Source organism: Prorops nasuta, unplaced genomic scaffold (assembly GCF_024137725.1).
Source record: "Prorops nasuta isolate Cenicafe-Biocafe unplaced genomic scaffold, Cenicafe_Pnas_1.2 PNAS00038, whole genome shotgun sequence".
NCBI classification, from domain to species: Eukaryota; Metazoa; Arthropoda; class Insecta; order Hymenoptera; family Bethylidae; genus Prorops; species Prorops nasuta.
Window position 1 is genome coordinate 2,053,191 of NW_027116835.1, and position 21,448 is coordinate 2,074,638.

A 21,448-nucleotide genomic window follows, 5' to 3' on the forward strand; every position below is an offset into this window, starting at 1 on the left:
AGTCGGGAAAAGCGGTGGAAAGGAGTTTGTTTTTTATCGAAACACACACCAACTTGGTAAAATAACGCACTTATAGGATACGGGGACGTCGCGTGGTTGCTCGATCAGGTGATGGGGACGCACGCACGCACGATGGCGATGGTGGTGGGTTTACGCGAGGCACACGCTTGGTTACTATCTTACTACAACGTAGTAAAAGTCAGAGGGACAGGTTGCCGGGGAGCAGCGGCCCAAAACAAAAGAGTCAATTGATACTGCGTGGCAGGTAACGGGTACCGGGTGTGCACGGTCTGCACCTGCCGACAGCTGGCCAACACGAAACAGATGCAACTTGCGTGCTGCTGCTGCTGCTTCATCCTCGCGTCCTCTTCTTCGGAATACTTTCCTCCCCCTGTTAAATACCACCACCACCACCCCCCCCCCCCTCTTCTAAAAGCAGCCAGCAAAAACCCTTTCGCTCTCCTATCCTGCTGCTCTGCCACTACTCCCTCGTCCCCCTGCCCTTTAAAACTCTCTTCTCGCCTTTGGAAACTGCTAAAAATAGCACTCGGAGAGCACAACGAATGACGCGTATCGCATTACAGACCCCATCAATATTCATGAGGAGCATTAACTGGTGGCGAGTGGCATGGAAATTCAATAATAATAAAAAGTGAACGATGAATTATACAAACGACGATTCCACAAAATGCCGTGATATTTGCTTCGTGCTTTTATGGGCCAAAACGAAATTTCTAACGCTCTTACTCGCTGGATCGTTCGACTGGTAGAGGGATTAAAAGTATGGAAAAAGATTGGCGGCTGGTGTATTTTGATCCTGAGCATTTTCGTATTTTATCGATATCTTCTTACATCTTTGTATGTGTATATATATATATAGAAAAGCATCTTTCTCTGGTTCCTGAAGAATAGAATTAATGTATTTCATCTTCTTTTGTTTTTATTAATAAAAATCGTGCGAATCGCTCGAATGTTTGAAGCAGGAAAATTTCTGTAGTATGCAAATGTCGGAGGGCCTTCCGCATTGCGAATCCGAGGAAACGAGGGTAATTAATTGGCGTTTCCGACAAATTATTGTCAATTGGTTTGAGAGTAGGTCGTAAAATGACTCGAATCGTATCGATATAAAGAACAGCGAACTGGAGGAGTCGCGAATTTCGAAGGAAGCTTCTCTCCGGTAGCTCCTCGCCACGGGCTTAAAATTGTCTCGAGTGCGTGATACGAGTCGGAGGATCAAATTAAAATTACATCGCCAAGTATGAGCGCTTGAACTATATTTCTCTTTTGAAACTTAACGATCGGACGTTGATGAAAGAAAGTGCGCGGCTTGTTTGAGAGAGAGAGAGATATCGAGGGATAAAAATGTCTACGGAAACCTTAAACGAGAATGACAAAGCGAGAGCCAAGGGATACGATCTTGAAGAGGTAGTGGCAAAAAAGGTTCTGGGTACTGATTATAATTACAAACACGAATACGTTACAATATTCGTCATAGCACACACGCTGCTACAATTGGGCTGGCTATATGGTTTTTACGTACTACTTTTTCACGCCAAACTAGTCACCTTTTTATGGGGTAAGTGTGCAATTTTCCCTTCCCACCTTCGTTAAAAATACAAATGATTTTATTTTCGCCAAAAATTTCTTTTTTTCTTAGCCTACTCGGTAGGATTTTGCAGCAGCATAGCGGCTGCCCTTGGCTCGCATCGCTACTACTCGCACAAGAGTTACAAAGCCAGCAAACCGTTAGAATATGCGTTGGTGTTCTTCCAAACGATATCGGGACAGGTTAGAGGGCGCTGAGAGAATTCGATAATGTCAATGGAGCACACTGTACCTATACTGACACAAGTGTATACACGTGTGTGTTTCAGAACAGCGTATACAGATGGGCGAGGGAACACAGACTACACCACAAATACAGCGACACGGACGCTGATCCTCACAACTCCAACAGGGGCTTCTTCTTCTCTCACATGGGCTGGCTAATGGTGAAGAAGCATCCCTTGGTGAAGGAGAAGATCAAGCAAATAGACGTAACCGATTTGAAAAACGACAAACTCGTCATGTTCCAATACAAGTAACGCGCAAGAACCCACGTGATTCTTCGGTCGTCTCTGTGGACATTCTCACGACACTCGCGTTTCTCTATTCTTTCAGGTACTTCTTGATCCTCTACTTCTTCATAGGTTTCTTACTTCCGGTTTCAGTACCGATCATCTTCTTCAACGAGAGTTTTTATTGCTCGTTCTTCGTGGCCTGGAACTTCATGTACGTCACCACTCTGCACTTTACGTGGACGATCAATTCCTGGGCCCACAAGTTTGGCACTAAACACTACGACAAGTGAGTGTGCTCCGATATTAATCGGACTGTTATAGGTTTCGAGATAAGCACGCGTGGAGCAGGCACTATAGTAAAACGTTGATTGTTTCAGGCGAATCAAACCGACCGATACGTGGGTGACGTGGTGCTTGACCGCGGGCGAGGGCTGGCACAATTATCACCATTCGTTCCCGTGGGACTGCAGGAGCTCCGAGTTGGGAACCAACGGAGGACTATCGACCATGATTTTGGAGTTTTTCGAAAAAGTTGGCCTTGCGTCCAACCTGAAGACCGCCTCTCTCGACGTTGTCCACGGCCACAGGCGACGACACGGGGATGAAGCGTTTCGAAAGGAAAGTGGTGGCAAAACTTTGCCTCAAAATGGAGGCGCAAAGACCAAAACGGAGTCTCTCGTCGACTCGTTGGCTAATTTGCCTTTCGGAGACGATTGAAACGCCTGGATATCTCTCAACGTCCTTTCTATCCACCCCAATCACGATGTCTCTGTGCGTTACAACGCTGATGGAATAATTTTTTAATCGGAATAAAACTTGTGCCTCGATTATTTAGTCCAATTGAAATTATTTATACGATATTGAAGATGTAAAGTTTAAATGGATCGAATTAGATTTGAATCGAGTTACCATTTCTCAATATAATCAGTTATTTAATAAAATTAAGAGAACTGAGTAAATTTGTTCATCGAGACCATCCGCAGGACGATTTTTAAGAAAAAAAAAATTTTTTTCCTTGTACCAATTTTTCTCTAGAGTGTCACGTTAAATTAGACTTGATCGAGAATGCTTTATGGTTCTATCGAATTCTCTTCGTCATGTATGTTTTTAGATCCATTCCAGCTAGATTAGCTCTTTGCCATTCCATTGGTGATTTTACGAGGCAGCAATTCTGCGCGACGACTTAAAGTGGCGCGAATCGAGGCATTTGCATACGTGACATCATCTGGTTGGTCCGTGGGACCGAAAATGATCTAAATTTAGAAGGAGATCCTTGTGCGGATCTGAAGAAAGAGAACGACTTGGAAGAAGGGGGGGGGGGGATTGAACGAAATACCTTTTTCAGCCGCGAACTAAAAGACCTCGGGAGAGAGAGAGTGGAAGGAGAGGGGTAAACCGGGAAGAGGCTATTCTTTCGTTATGAAAGAATTCGGGGAGGAATAAAGGATGCTGAAGACTAAGACGAAAAGGAGGGTAGGTGAGATGGGGAGTGTGGAGAAAGAAAGAATCGAAGGTGGTACGTGTACTTTTGGAGGGTGAAGAAGAACTAATTACGAGAGTCCCGTGTGGGTATAAGAGTCGTAAAGATTAATAGAGAGTGCGATGGAGCAATATCGCGTCGGGAGAGTTAGCCAGCGAGAAACCTATGTTTACAGTAGGAGCTGGGGAGGGAGGGGGGGGGGGGGTGGAAAGTTGAAAGGAGAGACGCGGACACAACGGAATGAATTGTCTCTTGCGGCTATCGGAAGAAGAAAAGAGCTACCGCACAAAGGGCGGCCGAAAAAAAGTTTGGTGGGGGTCCGTACAATAATATCGCGACCGGATGTCGGCATCTCGGCTTTATTATTACGGCTCTCTGCGCAAATGCGCGAGCGAGTGCGTTTGCTTCTGCAGCGTACCCCCCTCCCCCCTCCAAATACACCGGGCCCCCACAAAAGGGGACCACGGTCCCTTTCGCAGTTCGCTCAGGGCCAACGACCAAATCCTCCTCGAGTCCTCTCCGATTCGCCACTCTCGACCGACGAATTTCTCCTCGAGCTGCTGCAGCTACCAAACTCAACTCGCGACAGAAAAAACTACGTTGATCGCGAAGAAGAGCACCGTCGCTTGGAAAATCAGAATTTCAGTAATTATCAAGCAAGGCAAGGCGCGCTCGGGGTTATCGAAACCTTTCGTTTCATGGGAAAAATTCGTGGAGATTCGTGGTGCGAGTGGACGAGTGACTGGAGTTGTAACGACCGGCCTTAAGGGTCCTCTCTCGACCAAGCCTTTCTGGCGAAGGCACCACCCAATTTTAAACGAGGCAGTCACGCGATTCGCCTGAAATCGTTCTGCGGAAACGCAACGTGCGTTTCGAGTCTCCACGAAATTTCACGCGTTTCTTTTTTTTACTCGCCAACGTATGGATGGAATGTTGGATGGATTTTTGTATCGAGTAGACGCGTGGTTGGTTCAAGGTCATGCAGGACGAAGAAGGATGCGTTTGAATGGTTATTGGCCGTGGGGTGAAAGGGGATTTTCTTGAAAAGAACAATGATGCTCCTGCGCTGCGCCGCTTTTTCCCCGCGTGCTTGGCGAAAATTGCAGTGGAAGGAGGTATAGATGCGAGTGCACCGGAGTGGCGGTTATTCCACTCCGTAGGAATCGTTGCATTTTCTCCTGGCAGCAGAAACGCATATACATTTTCTTGCGATTTTTTTCCGCTCTCTCTCTCTCTCTCTCTCTCTCTCTCTCCGAAGCTGCGCATACCTTCGTTAATTATTTAACGAGCCAACTCGGGCCAATTTCCCGACGAAACAGGCAAATCAGCGCGTAGCACGGCTCGACGCGCTGACTCCAAAGGTTTTGCGAAAACTCTCCGGAGTTCGGCCGTTGGAAAAAAACGATTAATGATCGACCGAGACATCCCCCTGCCGGCCGATGTATTATTTTACAGCTGCTTTTTCTTCAGCCGTAAAACTCGCAGCGAGAGAATTTCTCGGGGAAAAAATGGCATAATAAGGCAGGCTCAGAATTGCAACAATGTTTGCTCGGCAAAAGCTAAAAGCACGTCGAGGAAAAAAGGCAGCTGTACTCGTTGCATAAGTTCTATTTTTGCGAAATAAACAAAAAGGAGTGTTATTTATTCGTGCACGGCTGGCCTAGTGGAAAATCGAGTATCGTTATGACGGACACGTTTTTACCGTATTTACGTATGGAATACTTAAAAAAAATAAAGAAAAAAGAAAGAACAGGGAAAACAAGAAGAGTGAGTAAGAAAAGGGAGGAGGATGAGAGATTTATAAAAATGGGGATAACGGACATCGAGGTGCAGGCAGGACGGAGAGGGATGAAGGTCCAAAGGCGGGGGGGGGGTGGGGGGGAGGATTCTGGTTCGCTTTATTTAAATCCGAGAGAAGCGACGGAGAGTCGTTACGCAATGCACGTGCTGCGAGTGTTTGGGATCCTCGATCACTGTCGACGGTGTAATTCGGAGAGGAGAGGGGAGGGGGTGGGGTGAGGGGGAAAGAAAGAAAAAGTATTGGCAGAGCCGGAACTTTCGCCTTCTGACCTGTTGGTTTGGGAGAGTATGTGTGGATGGGGGGGGGGGGGAGAAGGAAGGGAGGGGCAGGGGTCTCCACGACGAGCCTCGGGGGAAAGGAGGGGAAAAAGGGGCTCGGGCAGTCGAAAACCCGTAGGATGGCGCTACGATTCGGTCCCCCTATAACAGTATACGCTCTGCTCGACCAGAGTTGAGGCGCACGTGCCGAAATCTCGTTAATACCGTTCTATACAAAGCCGAGGCGGGCCAAGGTCGAGCTGTGTTGATGACGACGTTTCCTGCGCCCGACTCACCGCAGATACCAATTTACCAGTGGTCCTCCCCTCGCCTCTTGCTCGTGCCAATCCAGCTTCACCCCTTCCCTCACCCTCCCCGCTCCCTCTCTCTCTCTCTCTCTCATTTTTTAAATAACTCCAACGAAATTTCCTACCTCGGACCAGCAGACCCACAGAATCCTCCCGTCGGATTCTTCCTCTTGGCAGTTCTCGCACCGACCGATTTCTCGTATTTACGAGGCTGCTTCTACCAAACTGGCCCCGGCATTACTGTGGGAAATTACTTCGGAGCTGTAATAATGACGCAGAACGCAGGAGAAGGAACGTTTTACGAGCAGGAGGCTTCGATCTCGCAATTGGAAAAAAAAATTGTCCGGGATTGAAATTGGTAACTACCTTCGTGGTGCGTGTACGGGGCCTCTGGTGGTGGATTGGAGGGGGGGGGGGGGGGATTTATTCGCGCGTCGTTTGTTATCGTCCGGTGAAACTTTTCGAAACGGCGGTGCGAAGAGAGGCCGGAGGAGAGCCATAAATGATCGCTCGGGACGTTTTGGCGTCGGCCTAAAGGATGGGGCAGCTGGTGCTGGTCCCGAACGGGGTGACGACACCAGGACAATCGATAGGGGCAGGCCAGCAGCATCGTGAGCAGCTGGTGATTAAGGGAGGGGGGAGAGGCCACGAAAGGTACACACACACACAAACACTATATACAAGAACAGTACTGTGCCCTTTGACCCCGTTCGCCGAGACCGCTCCACCGAGCGAAGCTTCTGCCTCTTTTTTTTTCATGATACGGATCGCTGAATCGCCAAACGATACTCTCCCGGAAAATTCACGGAACCCGACGAAGCTGATAAATAAACACTCGCGAATTACCGGGAGAGAACGATGAAAAAACTTGGTTGATCGAGGTTCGTGCAAACGAAGCAGTGAGTAATGACTGTGGTGAAGCTGGTACGGAGCGTATACCCAATGCTAAACTGGATTATTAAATGGAAAGTACAGAGGAGATTGAAAATGATTTCTCGGCTAATGATTTTCATTAATCGTGACGCACGATGGCTACGCAGCCGGTGCGCATAGTTTTCATCGCGATTGGCGGTATTACGACGGTAATGACCCTCGGTACCGATTTGTTCCCATTCGCGGCTGATAAATAAAGCGGTGGTCCAGTGGTATCGGTTGTCGGGCCTGCTGCTACTTTTCCCGTGAAACTCCAGCGTTGCGCCGGTGCTGCCGGGTAGTCCGGCGTGAAAGGCTTACGCGGCGACGATACGAGCACACCGGGGCAGAACGGGGGGGGGGGGGGGTAGAGAGAGAGAGAGAGAGAGAGAGAGAGAGAGAGAGAAGCGAACGACGCGTAGCGACCTACGTCGTTGTTAACACGCAACGTAGTGAATATACACGCACGCCCGGGCATTCCACGACTGGTTACTACTACTACACCCTCCCTCCCCCTCCCCTTCTTCCTGGCCGTAAAACCTTTTTCCACTTGCCTGAATCCCCTCGGCCAGTCTCTTCCCCCTCCTCCGCGCCACGCACTCTCACACACACCACCACAACTCCACGCACGCTACGATTCTCCACTCTTCGCGCGTCCTTCCCCCACTCCCTCCACCTCTCAATCACCCTATCGACAATTTTCATTGGCTCGAACCGGTACAGTCCGGTGCGTACGCACGGTTTTCGCGGAACGACCTTGAAAATTGTCTACACCGCGAGGAGAAAAGTACTACGAGGCCCTCTGGCGGTTGCACGCTTCGGACCAGGATTTTGTTCACCTCGCGCGAATGCCGAAGAAACGCGGCGTTTCGCGAAACTTTCTCGAGAACGATGAAGAGGAGGAGGAGAGGAGGAGAAGAGGAAGGTTTGGTGAATTTTACTGCCGTCCAACGGTACCGCGTGCACCGGAGAGAGGGGTTCGGCCCTCTCTTGACCCTTCTTCGATCGTTTTCTCTTCTTCCCCCCACCCCTCCCCCTCTCCAACCTGCACCGGAGCGTCTTCTTTTATTTCGGGGGTCTCGCTTCGTTTCTTTTTCGGTTGCCGGGGTCTCTCCCAGTGGCGTGGGGCGAGTCGGTCCCTTCATTCCGCTCCAGTTCGCTGGAAACCAACGCGCGCCATGCCAGGCCGGAAATCAAATCAGCTTCTTCTTGTTCGCGGAATTCCATGGAGGGGGAGGGGGGGGGGGTAGCCAATAGGAGCGAGCGGTACGTCTGCCGCACAGCGCGATCGAAGAGTGTCATGGGGGCATGAGAGTGAGCTCTCTCTCGTCGTTCATAGCCAGGCTGTCCATGTGTGTACGCGCGTGTACACGTATATCGTATACGCTATACATAGTAGTGTACATGGGACAGCACGTAGAGAACCGGCGGAGGAATCTCTCACCACCTCCACACGGTATGCCTCCTCGCGTTGGGAGCCTCTGCTGCTGCAACGACCGCGCAGCCTCCACATTATCATTATTACTACTAACCATGCACCTCACTACCAACGCGTACTCTCGCTCTTCTCGCTCATTACCCCCTCCCCCCCCCCCCCCCCCATACCTCCTCTTGGTTCACGAGTAACCATTCCTCCTCCCATCCAGGAAACACGCGAAAATATCGCCAACGATACTCTCGGCACTCTTTCCCGATCCAACTCGACTCGAAATGGACAAAACTTTGTATATATAGGTACCACACGGAGTCCCTGGGAAGTTTGCTGGAAAATTCGTTGTATAGCGCACGTATATATATGTCTAGGCTTAAGCTGGAATTTATCGTAGGACCCTGGACGCGCGAGTCTTATGGAGTATTACACGCTAATTGGCTCGGAAACGTTTTCGAGTGGCGTGCAAAGCCTCGGGCACGGAATAAAATTAGCATTTTCAGCGGATCATTCGCGAAAGAGGAGAGCGAGGGATATTTCGCAAGGCGCGGCGTCCGCGGATGGCACCGCGACGTTGGTGTCGGTTCTCAGTGTGGGGAAGTAGTGGGGGGTGCACCCAATTTCCGTACGAACGCGCGGAAAAGTAATTAGCTATAAATCGTAGGGGAAGGGAGACGCGTCGTCTCCTTTCTTAGCCGAGATTCTCGCTGGATGTAATTAGGTGCGTCGTCTTACCGCGCCCGCATATTTTTCACCCGACTGCCCGGCGAAGATGGGAGAACCTGCACTAAATTCTTCCCCCCCCCCCCCCCCCTCCCCTCCAAAGTCCCCTTAACATCACACCGCTACCCTAGAAGAGTCACTCCAGTCCATCTTATTTTCTCGGCTTTTTTACATTTTCGAGATAGCCATGAAAATTTCGCGGAGCAAACAACATCCTCGAACCTGATTTTCTTTTACATTTCGGACGAACGACCTGATTCTTCTCGGAGGAAATTCGACGAAAATAAGAACACTTTTGTTCTCCTTATAAAAACTACCACTCGATTTCGCGAGTATTCCAAAGAAAACAAACTTTTCAAAGTTCTCTTTACATTTTGGCTAGATAATAAACTAATGACGTCATCTCGACCTAAATCTGTTTCACGTTAAAAAACGTCTCGAAGAGTAGGTACCAAATCCTGGATTATAATTGGTTAGACGTTCGCGTTTGTTAAAATACGTTACGCAATAGTTTGAGAAAAAATTGAATTGGTTAGAAAAACAAATGAAAGTTAAATTCTTATCAACAATGTTCGCTTCGTTGCGATTCTCCTTCAACCGGAACTTGAATCGATACCAGTGAGCTAAGGAAAATTGATAAGCTTGAAAAAAATGTATAGCGCCTCATCCAACACGATTGCATCGTTTCGTTAGATCCGCGAGGGTCACGTGACTTTGACGGTAAAACGAGAGCAACGTTTAATCGATGGGGGAAAAAAGGGGCTAAAAAGCTGGTAGTGTGTAGTGGTGGTGGTACGTGCAGCCGTTGGCCGATTTCGCGGGCTTTGAGAAATTCAAGGAACGCGGGTGGCGTGATTAAAATTCTCGACTGTTGGGTAACGCGAGGCAGGCAGCGAGGCTCGGGCGAGAGAGGCCGAAAAGTGGGCCGCCCTTTCGCTGCGGGGATTTCCTGGAAGCGTCGTCCTTTGTGCTTCAGCGGGATCCAATGTATGTACATTACCGTACGGTATATGCTAAGACACACACATACACGCAGGGCCTACCTGTGAGCGTGGCTGCGCGAAACCCGAAAGGGCCAGACGCCACGAGAGGCTCGAGACGAAGGCTCGCGCCGCGACCGTTGCACGACGCGCGAGGGACTCATCTCTTCTCTCATTGGTCGCTGCCCACGCCAAATCCCCCCCCCCCCCCCCCCGTCGATTCGATCACCCCGCATCGAGTGTAACGAGTACCGCATAATATCGAACCGTCGAATCATATGAAGTCTGAAAGAAGCATCAAATCAATACGAGAAGAAAAAAATCATTCGTTCCTCTCGAGAATCACCGATGGCAATTTTCTTACCAAGTATCCAAAGTTGGAAAATTAGAAAGCACTTGTTGCGCAATTCTTTTCAATTTTCGCCCATTTTTCCGTAACCTTTTCTTCTCAAGCTTCGTTTTCAACGAGAATTTATGTCTTTTTAACAGATTTTTTTGAGAATACTTGTACTGGTTTCTTTAGGCAGACTTTTAGGGAGGGTTTCGTGTTGGTAGACGAGAAGAGGTTTTTGGGAATTTGGCAGTTGCAAGTTTGCACACGTACTATGTATCACGAATTTGTGTGGGGGAGACTCGGGGGCGGCTGGCTATTTTGCGTTTTTTTCCCTTTTTTTGAGAGGAGCGCGTTGTGCATCGTGGCTGTCCACGTCGCGGCGTCGGCGTCGGCGACAACGACGCATTTATCCCGCAGTCTCGGTCGGTTGCGCGGGTCAGGCGTCGTGGCGCCAGACGTCTGTGCAGCGCCGACGGACCGATCGCCGAAAATACGTTTCTCGAGAAAAGCGCAGGCTGCCTCCTTTGTTACACCCCCTCCCCACTCTTACATCTCGGATAACCAGGCCGTTCACCATTATACAATCGAGCAACGCGCGAAGCTTCGTCTTCGGCTCGATCGTCTATAAACGTGCGCAAACTTTTCGACAAACATTCTCTTGAGAAAAAGTAATCATCTATACCAACTTACACGTTCAAAAAAGAAAATTCTCGAATTTGCAGTTTTCCCCGTAAAACTGCACAGAATTTCAATTTTAATTTCATCGTATGACCTTGAGATATGTTTGCGATTATTGAGAAAAATAATAAAACTTGCCATTTTTTATCCAACTAGAAAAGAATGTAAGATTGGCAATAAAATGGGAAAGAATCGAGAGAAGGTAAGGTTACTGGATGCAGGCATAATGCTAAAAAAAAATCCCGAGGGTCCATAGAAACGCGTGCGAGGGATTCGGGGCTGTTGAACCCTGGGAGTGAGATTTTCCCAACGCGATCCACAAGGACGCGAGTTTTTCCAAGAAGAAGAAGAGGGCAGGCGCAAGGACGAAGGAAAATTGTGCATGAAGAGTTAGGAGAAGATGGATTTCTGGCTGGATGGTCGATGCGGAGCGAAAGAGCGGGAAATTGGTTGGAAAATGGTCCCTCGCGAGATTGCGTAGGAAGGTATGCAGCGGAAAAACGGTAAAACGATAAGGTCGAAAGTCGCGGACGGCCGGGGATCGATGCACGCACACAGTCGCTGCTGGCTAAAAGATTCACCGGAGTGTACGAGCTATCAGCTGATGATCGTCCAACGACTCTGGAGAGACGCCGCTCCGCGCAGCTCGAAAAGGAAATCCGGTGGCAACGTAGTGCGCGGCACAAATTTCCAACTGCCAACCGGCGCCACTCGCCAGCCAACTTCCTGATTGCGCTCCAACGAGTAAACCGTGCAAAATCGAGCGCTGCGCGAATTCCTGCCGGACGAGCTTATCGCTAACACGTGCAGAGATGTCGAATAATCGAAAATGGGACAATTCTCTTAACTCTAGTGAAATTATCCACCATTTTTCTTTACGTTGATTTTTTTCATTGAAAAATGGAAGGATCGCGTAACGAGAAATTAAGATGGTGAAGGAGAGTGTAAATTGGCGCAATGCGCAAATTGCTACTCCAAGAGCTTATCACTAACACGTGCGCAGTTTTCGAACGCTTAGAGAAGACGGCGCACGGATATTCTTCTGCACTAAAATTCTCCACCATGTTTGTTTACGTTGATTTCGAGAAAGAAAGAGGAGGAAGGATCGCGTATATCGAGCCGGAAAATCCGATAGGTCGATTACCAATTGAAAAATGCAATTGCGCATTGACCGGCACGCGAGGTGGAAATTTTTCGGTGGCCGTGTGTGGAAACTCGAATGGGAAATCGGATTAAGCGAGGGCAAAGCTGCGAACGAGTGGAATGTGCGTGGTAATACGAGCTTCCGGTGAGTTAATGAGAATCGCGTGGATCGTCGCATCCGTGGTAACCGGCAATCTAATCGCGAGCTAAAAATAGCTCTGTGGTAAAATGCGCGAGTACACACGGGTTTTGCGAGTGTCGCACGCACGCATGCTGCTCGCTGTCTCGCTGCTGAAATACGAAAGTCGAATCTGCAGCGATATTGTGCGAGTGCACGCGAGAAGATGGGCTGAACTTGCCTATACAGACGGACGGAGAGCAACAATAACAAATTCAGCAGTAAAACTTTTGCAATTCCAACGAACTCGGTGATACAGAAAAAAATTCACGATCTTCAGAAGAAAACTTTACGTTAGAACGCCTAGTATCTTCCCGAAAAAAATTGCCAGCCACTGTGTACATCGTTAACGACGATCGGTACAACGAACGAGCCTTCGGATAAAACTGACGTGATCTACGCGTGCCATTAATAAGCTACGAATGAAAATCGTCCAAGCGTTGAAGAAAATACGACGAGATGGGTTGTTGCGGGCCAGCAGCGACAGGTTCTGCTCAGAGAGAGAAGGAGGAAAGAGAGAAGCGTAGTAACCATATCATTTAGCACGGATGGTCGAGCGTTGCTTAACCTTTCTCTAGTCGAGTTATTAGTAGCTGGCATTATCAGAGATTCGCGGCTATTATTAGCACTGCGACGAGGAAGCTGCGCGAGAGACCGGCAGACAAATGCCGGAGGCGGCGAAAGGCTGATGGAGAGGGTGAGAGAGGGGGGGGGGGGTAGGATCGTCCAAGCGTGATAAGTAGGTCGCCAAGAGGCGAGATAACTGCAGCCTATCGTCGACGCGTCCCTTATTGCGATTCGGGACGGAGTATACCTTGTACCTGCTGAGTTTCCAACCCCCCCCCCCTCCCTTCCTCTGCCATTCTATTCTTCCCGTATGATATATCCACATACATGCCTCGCACCTACGGAGCTTATCGGATTTCAACGTTTCCTCCCCCCCCCCCCCCCCCTCGCGGCGTTTTTCCCCCCGCATAACGCACATTCCTCGCGAGAACACTGCGAAGCACGGTGGAGGAGTCGAGAAAGCGCTAATGAAAAGGTCACGGGGCGCTAACCAGTGTCGCCGAAAAAACAAGAGTTAAAAGGAAAAAAATAGAGGATTACGAAGGATAGTGCATTCCCCGCGGGATCCGATAACAGGACGCTATTACTTTTGCCCGGGGTTTCCTTTGTTTTTCAACGAGTGGAAGAGACGCTTGTATCGTGAATGGAGGGGGGAGGAAAATAATTAGTCGTCGTGGTTCTATTAGCGATTCGTCTCGCGGGGTTCGAAGGTTTCTCCGAAACGCAGGAATCTCGAGTCGAGCGAATAACGAGAATTTTCTGTGCCACTGCGATTGTAAATATTTACAGGAATCCATAGCGAGGCTGTGTTGTTGTTTTTTGCCGCCTCCCGAGACGCGAGTGGAAGAGCGAGAGAGAGAGAGAGAGAGAGAGAGAGAGTTTGGACTGGAGGGATCGTATGATATTGGATGTTCGAGAGGATAAACAGAGAGGAAGAGAGCGGGGCGAGTGTAGCAGCGATTCACGGACAGCTGCTGCACGGTACACATGGGTCCCGTAGAAGCTCGTCGCTTTTGCCTGAGTTCTCGCGTGGTCAAGGCCAAGGTCGATCGCGGGGAGCTTACGATAGGAAACACGCGCATGGAATTTCACGCAGGGAGACTCGAACGCGCGCGTTTTCCCCCTCGAAAATGCACGAGAATCGATCTTCCGGGCGATTCGGTGAAAAATAACGCGTGAAAAGTTGAGTGAGGAAGCGAGGGACAATTTGTGGAAAAGCGTGTAAAATCGCGTGAGAAAAAAGTGCACATATTTTAATTGTACTGGAGAATACTGTAGAGAGTAATATTATAAATTGTGCAGGGAGCGCGTGGTGTGCGACTGCGAGTCGAGTGAGTGGAGGTCGCGCGATTAGTAGATTGGGCTGTAATCGGCTTGCTCGGAATTCCTGGGAAAGGGATCGGATGTCGACGACGACGTCGGGTGGCTCCGTGAGAAGGTGCCGCGTCGCTGTCGGACTGCACCGTTGGAAAAACTAGCACTGGAGTCCAATATCAAAATCGCGTACGTGCTTTATCGCGTGGCTGCTTGAATTACCATTTGACTCGGCGATAAAAAGAGGAAAAGAGCATTCGTGCAACTACGCGTCGTGAGAATGCATGGACGACCGAGGAAAATTGTCAAAGCGTCCAAAGCAGTAAATATAACGCAACCTCTAACCAGAGTAGTCGCGAGCCACCGTTCGATCCCAGCTGCGACGATCAAAACATCGACCTACGGTTTTGTATTTTGAAAGCGTTGTTTACATGGAGAAGAGTCAAAGTCCAACGTGGAATACCGAGAAAGAGTCTTGTTATTTTTCCTACAGCACAGCAGTGTAGCAACGATAAATGTTTGGTGGAGAGAGCAGAGTGAGCGAAGTTGGCTGAAATGTAACCGAATCGATTGTGCTGCGGTAGAGATAGAAAAAAGATTGACAATCAGCTGGGAAGATTTGCTGGTGAGTCATCGGGCTGTGTAGCGAGTTCCGCATGGCGTGGGTTAATAATAACGCGCGTCGGCCGACCAGTCCGGCCAACTTCTCTCGCGCGATACATTGTACGCGGTATAATACTAGGATGGTGGGGGTAGGAGGCAGAGGCAGAAGACAGAAGAGTGGAGGAGGTTAGCGGTGCAGGGACGGCTCTAGAGGTGGCACTGCGACGTACAATTATGCAAGCCTGGCGCCCCGTGGTCGCGCCTCGCTGGATTACGCAAAACCACGCGGAACGCGACAAAAAGCTACTGCACAAACTATTAAAACGTTGGAACGCTTTTAAATCTCTGTCAACGTCGAGAGAGAGAGAGAGAGAGAGAGAGAGAGAGAGAGAGAGAGAGAGAGAGAGAGAGAGAGACTCGTTCGATAATTCACGCTCGCAAACCTTTGCCTTTGTCCACTCGTCCCTTCGACGAATCTCTCTGTAGAAATAACGCGCGGGTTGTAAGAAAATTTTACTCGCGAATCATTTTCACTCAAGAGAATTGTTTAATAAATTTATCCAAATTGCGCTTTGCTCTTTGGACCTATCCCTCCGTTGTCTTCGCGTTGGAAAGTATTTAACGGATCGACTATATAGAGGGGAATAGGTCGAAGCAATGCTGAATATAGTCGTGCGACGAATCGGAGGTACGGAGGAGGTTGGACACGTAGGTTGGTTGACCAGAGGATGCGATTGTGTTCTCGGTAAAGGGTATTACATCCTTATCATTAGTGGACGAATCGGAAGTCATAAAACGCGAGACAAATCGGTGGCTATTGCCCACTTATCTCGAACGTCCACGTCCGACTCTCTCCTTCTCCATCCCTCGATACGAATGAAGTCTCTTTTAGCAGCGTCGAGTGGTACACCGATTCGCCTCCTTCGTGCTGACTCTGACCTAGGAGAGGACTCGATTCAGGGAAGCGGCAAATTAAAGGACACCGTCTCTCCACTAGCCATCCTTCTCCCTCTCGTTCCCACCCTGCCTTCCACTTGGCACCGAGTGCCCATCGTATTTTGCCAATTAGAACGTCGTGGGACAAAGATCCTTGTAACGAGCTGCTTGAGAAGCTATATATATATATATATGTACTGTGCACCGAGCAGAGTCGAGTCTCCTATTAAAGTCTTTCTCGCTCAGGGTCCTCTCCGCCGCGTTCTTCGTTAAACGGTGACCCAAATATTTCTCTCGCAGTCGACCGCTAAAAATAATTAAAATTTGTATTACCATCCCGCGTATATAAGTAGTTTTATTACATTTCCAGCGGCAACTATGACCCAAGTTTTCACATTTACCCGTGTCGTTGTTGTTTTTAAGCGTTTCTTCCATTTTCTCTTTTATTCCTCCAGTTTGCTCCTCTTCCTCAGCCACACGCCACGCTTCCTCGAGACTTTCTAATTAACTTATTAACCGCGCGTAACTCACTTTACCCCTTTTTCCAAAGTTTACGCCGTAGACAGTCTATAATAACCGGCTTAACTGAAATTTGCATAGCGTCACGCGGCTCGCGCGCCTCGGGCTCTTGGAAAAGCGTTATCTCTCCATGCTCGAGCGTTTTAACTGCCGGGAGTCGCGTCTCCTGAATTTTCTGCCCCGGGCCACTGGAAACTTTCGAGGATTCGTAAATAGGAGCGTCGTCCTTCAGTAGTAAAGAAACAAAAATTCTCTACCAGTCTATGTATATATATATATATACGTTGTACAAATATATCTTGCTGGAAGGTTCCACAGGGGCGTAGATCGTTTAGGACCAAGGACGATCATCGATGATGGCTTAGCGTAGGTCCTATTCGAAATTACTAAAAAAAATGGGGGGAGGGGGGGGGGTGTAAAAAAGTACACAGACGCTGCAAACGAAAGAAGAAGAAAACTAGTTCGGAGTCGGTTGGTAGCAGAGGAGGAGGTTCGAGAGCACGTGGCCGTTTATGGGAGAAGCGACGACGACGACGTTGATTGGGCGTCGTGGCGCGGCCTGGCGCGGCTTGGCGAGACTCGAGTCATCGAACGTGTGTGGACGGCCCTGACCTTGCTCGTGTCGGACAAGGATAACGAGATCGCCTTGCGCTACGCCGTATACTCGCGCACACAGCCCTCTCCTATATTATCTACGTTTCCACATCTCAACCCATTTCGTACGACCTTCTCTCCAGGACGGAAACTTTCATTCATCAATCCGACAAAGTTCATCCTCCCCGCCCGCCATCTTCTTGCGCAGCGATACACTCTCGGAGTTTCCTTACTCCGGCAATTATTCGCCAGCAACGGGATCCACTTAAGAGGATCGTCGAGCGCGTTGGAGGAAAATATGACGTTGAAAATATGCATAGCAGCAACGGTAGAAGAAGAAGAGGAGAGCAGTTTGTTTCCCGTGGAATTCCCGAAGCTATTTATAGCCCTTGCAGATTCAATTTGCGCGATCAGCTGACTGGCGGAATGTCGCTTCCCGTCGGTTTCTTTGTAAACGGTGCTTAAGAGGATTGGTATAAAAGCGCGCGAAGGGGCGAGCAAAGAGGAAGGAACGCGTTAGAGACGCTCGCTCACTCCGACATGGTTTGTTTGCATTCCGCGACCATGAAGCGCTCCCCCCTCCACCCCTCCTCTTCATAGCCACGCTGCACAGCCAGCATCGGCATCAGCAGCGCCAGCACCAGCAGGTTTCCTATACCCGCCGCATCCTTATAAGTTTCTAGCAATTTTTACTCGACGCGGAATTTCATTCGACACCAGAATCTCTCGGTATACTAACGTCCAGTCATCTCTCATAATTGACGCGAACATTTTTTCGGCCATCTTGCGATCCACCATGACAAAGTGCGATTTTTTCCTCGTTGAATCACGTCGACTTTCTGGAAGAGTCTCGGCATTGATTTTGCGGCGAAAAATCTGGTGGAGAGAGCGAGCTTTTCGGGGGATTATTTTTGGAATCTAGGATGGGGGGTGGGGGCAGTGGTTCTCCGAGTCTCGAAAGGGAGATTCCTCTTTTATTTATGCATTAAAAGTCGACGGTCGACCATCGATATTGCCATTCCTCGGGTCGAGCGCGCGTCTGAAAGGGTCAAAAACTTAAACTCCATTTCAGCGTGGTATTCCAAGTAGTTGCCGAGCCCTCGAGAAACTTTAATATCCCGCGTCGCGAAAGATTAAAGATTCAACCACTATTTGTCATTCCATCGCCGCGTTCCGAAGTGAGCCCCCCCCCCCCCCCTGCTCCGTAGGTCTATCCACCATTTTCCAGAGCTCCCATTCTTCCTCCTCCAGTCTTCTCTCTCTCTCCTCTCACGTATATATCTCTCCTCCCGAAGAGAACCCCAGCACTCGAGTGTCTAGCCTCTAATCTCTCTCGCCACTTCCACTCCAACTCCTCACACCTCTCTCTCTCTCTCGCACGAGTCCCTCTTCTGCCTCGAATTTTTAAGGCGTCTACCCCGACCTGCCAAGTCGTTTGCTCAGTCCTTTCGCGTGCGAATCCCTGGAAAAATCACCCCCCCCCCCCCCTTCCGAAAGATCATTCGTGAAAACGCAGTCCCTCCCGGAAGTTCACGCCCTTCGGCGCTCAATTTCCGCTCGATCAAATTTTAAAAATACCAATTTTCCCCTTTAATATTAAATCGCAAAGCGAGAGGAGAGTCGAACGAGCGTTCGATAAAACGTTCGAGTTGTATAAGAGACGGGGTAGTGTAGTATATATATATACAGTAGATGAGGAATGCGAGTTGCGGATGGAGAACGGCGAGAAAATGGCAACAATGTATCGGGCCCTCGTGTGGTAACTGGTAGGGTGTCAGCCGAGTGCAGCGATGCCCATTGCACAGCTGGTAATAACAGGGTTCGCGAGCGCTAGGCGCCAAGAAAACTAACTCCATTTTCCACGTACTCCTCTCCTTCTCTTCTTCGGTGGAACACAACCTCGACACCCAATCGGACCACCGCTCTTCTATTACGGTCCCCGATCGTTTCGTTAAGATCCAAATGAAGAAACTCGCGTTAAAATTTTGCAAAGATTTTGAATCGCGAAGAAGAAGAAACCGGGTCGTTAGGCGATTGCTATTTAACTGCATATTGGTTCGCTAAAACGTATGCAGAAGCTGCTCGTGTTTGCTCCGATATATTGGAAGCTTTCCAAGAAAATTCGAATTTGCTCGTATTCGTCTGCACATGGATCCGAGCGAATCTATCATTTTTGCAATATTTGATCAGTCGGTTTGGTAGAGTCGCAGGAAAATTAAGAAAATTACTACACGTTGAAACGATACTAAGTGGAGGGGGTAGAAGAAGGATACCGAGAAGAGTGGGAATCGATGATCGGAGCGAGGAAAATTATGTCGGATCGGCCTTTAACTGGATATCGCTTGAGTAAACTATTTCAAGAGTCGATCGAGTTAGCTATGATATATCGGAAAGTTTCCAAGAAAATTCGAGTTTGCTCGTACTCCTCTGCGCAACGATCCGAGGAAATCCATCATTTGGACAATATTTGATCAGCTGCTTGAGAGTCCCAGGACTGGAAATTAAGAAAATTAGTTTTCAAGTGGTGGAGATAGAATACGAGGAGGACGACGAGGAAGAGTGCTATAGGAATGGATGATCCGAGCAATGAAAATAATGTTGGATTGGCCTTTAAGTGCATACCGGTCGGTTGCGAGTGGAATGTCGTGCAAAGTTGGTCGTGCTGGCTGTTGCTTGCTCGTGTGGTGGTCGGTCGGCTGGCTCCTATATATATGGGGGGGGGGGGATATTGAGTGAGCTGGCGAGACTGCGAAAGTTTCCTCAAAAATGCCACTCGTGCAAAGTCGAATCATCAACAGGCATAAATATAATATTACGACAGCAATCGATTCTAATTTCCATATCAAGCGCGTGTACTTGGCTTGTAATTGCAGGTTCATTTTTCATAGACTAGGGAGGGGGGGGGGGCGGGGGAATGAGAAAATGGGAATAATGAAAGTTGAACGAAGGTCCGGTTAACGTGAAAATTATACGTGTGTGGTAATAGTTTGCACGCGGGAATGTTGTGCCGTTCAATTTGCGTGGTTTCGATGACGATGATCCTGCTCCTTCTTTGATATAACCACCTGTTACGGTAAAAATTTAGCGATTGTTTCCTGCGCGAGATTTTCGAGGAGCCGTTAAACGGTCCGAAATGAATGGTGGTTGGAGAGTTGGACTATTAGGTGCAAGTTGCACTCGCAGTTAGGTTTCTTCTTGATGAATCTGCCCATTGAAATCTTCTTCTTCTTCGCTCTTGTCATAGTCGTCTACCGAATTAACCGCATGAACAGTCTTGGAACAATTAAACCTATTATGGAAAATTTATGGTCCGTGGAGTTGGATTGTTTACGGAAAGTAATTAGTTCCATTGGCTTTTAGAGCGGCAAAGGCATCGTCGTTTGTCCAATTTTAAGAGGCCTGAGAATTTTTTTTCGCTAGGCTTGCAGGGTAGAGGAGGAGTTCCATGGGTCATTGGTCAGATTCATAAGCCTTGTGAAAATTGATCTTGAAATGGGGATTCTGAAAGATTCCTGTAAAGGACAATTAGGTTGCTTTTGTTTAATTTCTTGCGAATTTTCGCACGAGGACGAATCATATTTTGCAAAATCAATTATATTTTTTAATTTTGTAGTTTGTTGCAATTTTATTTAGAAAATTCTTACGGTTATCTCGACACCTGTATATTGATAAAACATTCGATGTATACCGGGTGCGAAATTAAAAAAACTACAAAAAGATTTTTAAATAAATGTAGGTAAAGTTAGCAGTGCTACTTTTTTCAATTGAAAAATGCTTTATTATTGTGCTAGCTTAATAGAACCTTTGTTTTTCCCAGCACTAGCGAAATAAAAGCACTTTACTTTAAAGTTAAAACTTAATTATTTAAAGTGTTTTTATTTTCATTTGTTTCTTTCAACAATTAAACAGTTTCCTTATAGTACACCTGGTTATAATAACCCATTACGAACATGAAAAACAAAAAAATTCAAATCGTGAACACAAAGGTGCGAGTTGAAAGAATTTATATAATTTCTCGTTTTACTACTTAAATAATTAAACTGCAAAAAGTGGAGAGTTCTCTTCGCGCACATTTTAGATACAGAAACGAATTTGGAGTAATAAATCAGTAATTTCTCTCAATCTTTAAATTTTCTAATTTTGCTAAGACTCATTCCTTCCCCATAAGAAAATTTCTAATTAATCTGACACCTGGTATATCGTCGCGTTAAGGTGAGGCGAGTCGAGCTGTCGGGGACGATCGTCGTGCGTGAGAACCTAGCGCAAATCCAGAGAGAGAGAGAGAGAGAGAGAGAGAGAGAGAGAGAGAGAGAGAGAGATGCATTGTCATTATTCTCACCGCTGGCAATGGTAAATCTGCAATGAAAGCTTCTTAGTATTCGCGAACGTTTGCTTTTCCGCCGATAGGATAATTGCGCTCGCTCAATTACCGCATTCCAAATAGCGTGCCAAGCGATGCTTATGTAAGCAACAACGCGGAGGAGCTCGATCGGCGATTGAAAGAAGAAAAAAAAAACAAACAAACGGAAAAAAATAGAGGCGAGTGATTGATATAATCACGCGAGATACGTCGCGCATTCACCATGATACCACTTATCCCCCCCCCCCCCTCCCCAACGAACCTCTAGATCA

At 48.1% G+C, this 21,448-nt stretch overlaps 1 protein-coding gene across 1 annotated transcript; it reads left to right on the plus strand.

Annotated features, from left to right (window-relative positions):
* Positions 1-1,362: 1,362 nt before the first annotated feature.
* Positions 1,363-2,777, plus strand: LOC136783934 ((11Z)-hexadec-11-enoyl-CoA conjugase-like). Its single transcript, XM_066744302.1, has 5 exons — positions 1,363-1,576; positions 1,658-1,788; positions 1,875-2,080; positions 2,161-2,346; positions 2,438-2,777. The coding sequence occupies exons 1-5, from the start codon at positions 1,363-1,365 to the stop codon at positions 2,775-2,777; spliced, it is 1,077 nt and encodes a 358-aa protein (XP_066600399.1).
* The last annotated feature ends 18,671 nt before the right edge of the window (positions 2,778-21,448 follow it).

Bases quoted from the DNA above. Each gene is read 5' to 3' on its own strand.
- LOC136783934 (XM_066744302.1), top strand. From the start codon at position 1,363: ATGTCTACGGAAACCTTAAACGAGAATGACAAAGCGAGAGCCAAGGGA. The intron at 1,577-1,657 runs GTAAGTGTGCAA...TTTTTTTCTTAG, and splicing joins ACTAGTCACCTTTTTATGGG to CCTACTCGGTAGGATTTTGC. The intron at 1,789-1,874 runs GTTAGAGGGCGC...TGTGTGTTTCAG, and splicing joins TCCAAACGATATCGGGACAG to AACAGCGTATACAGATGGGC.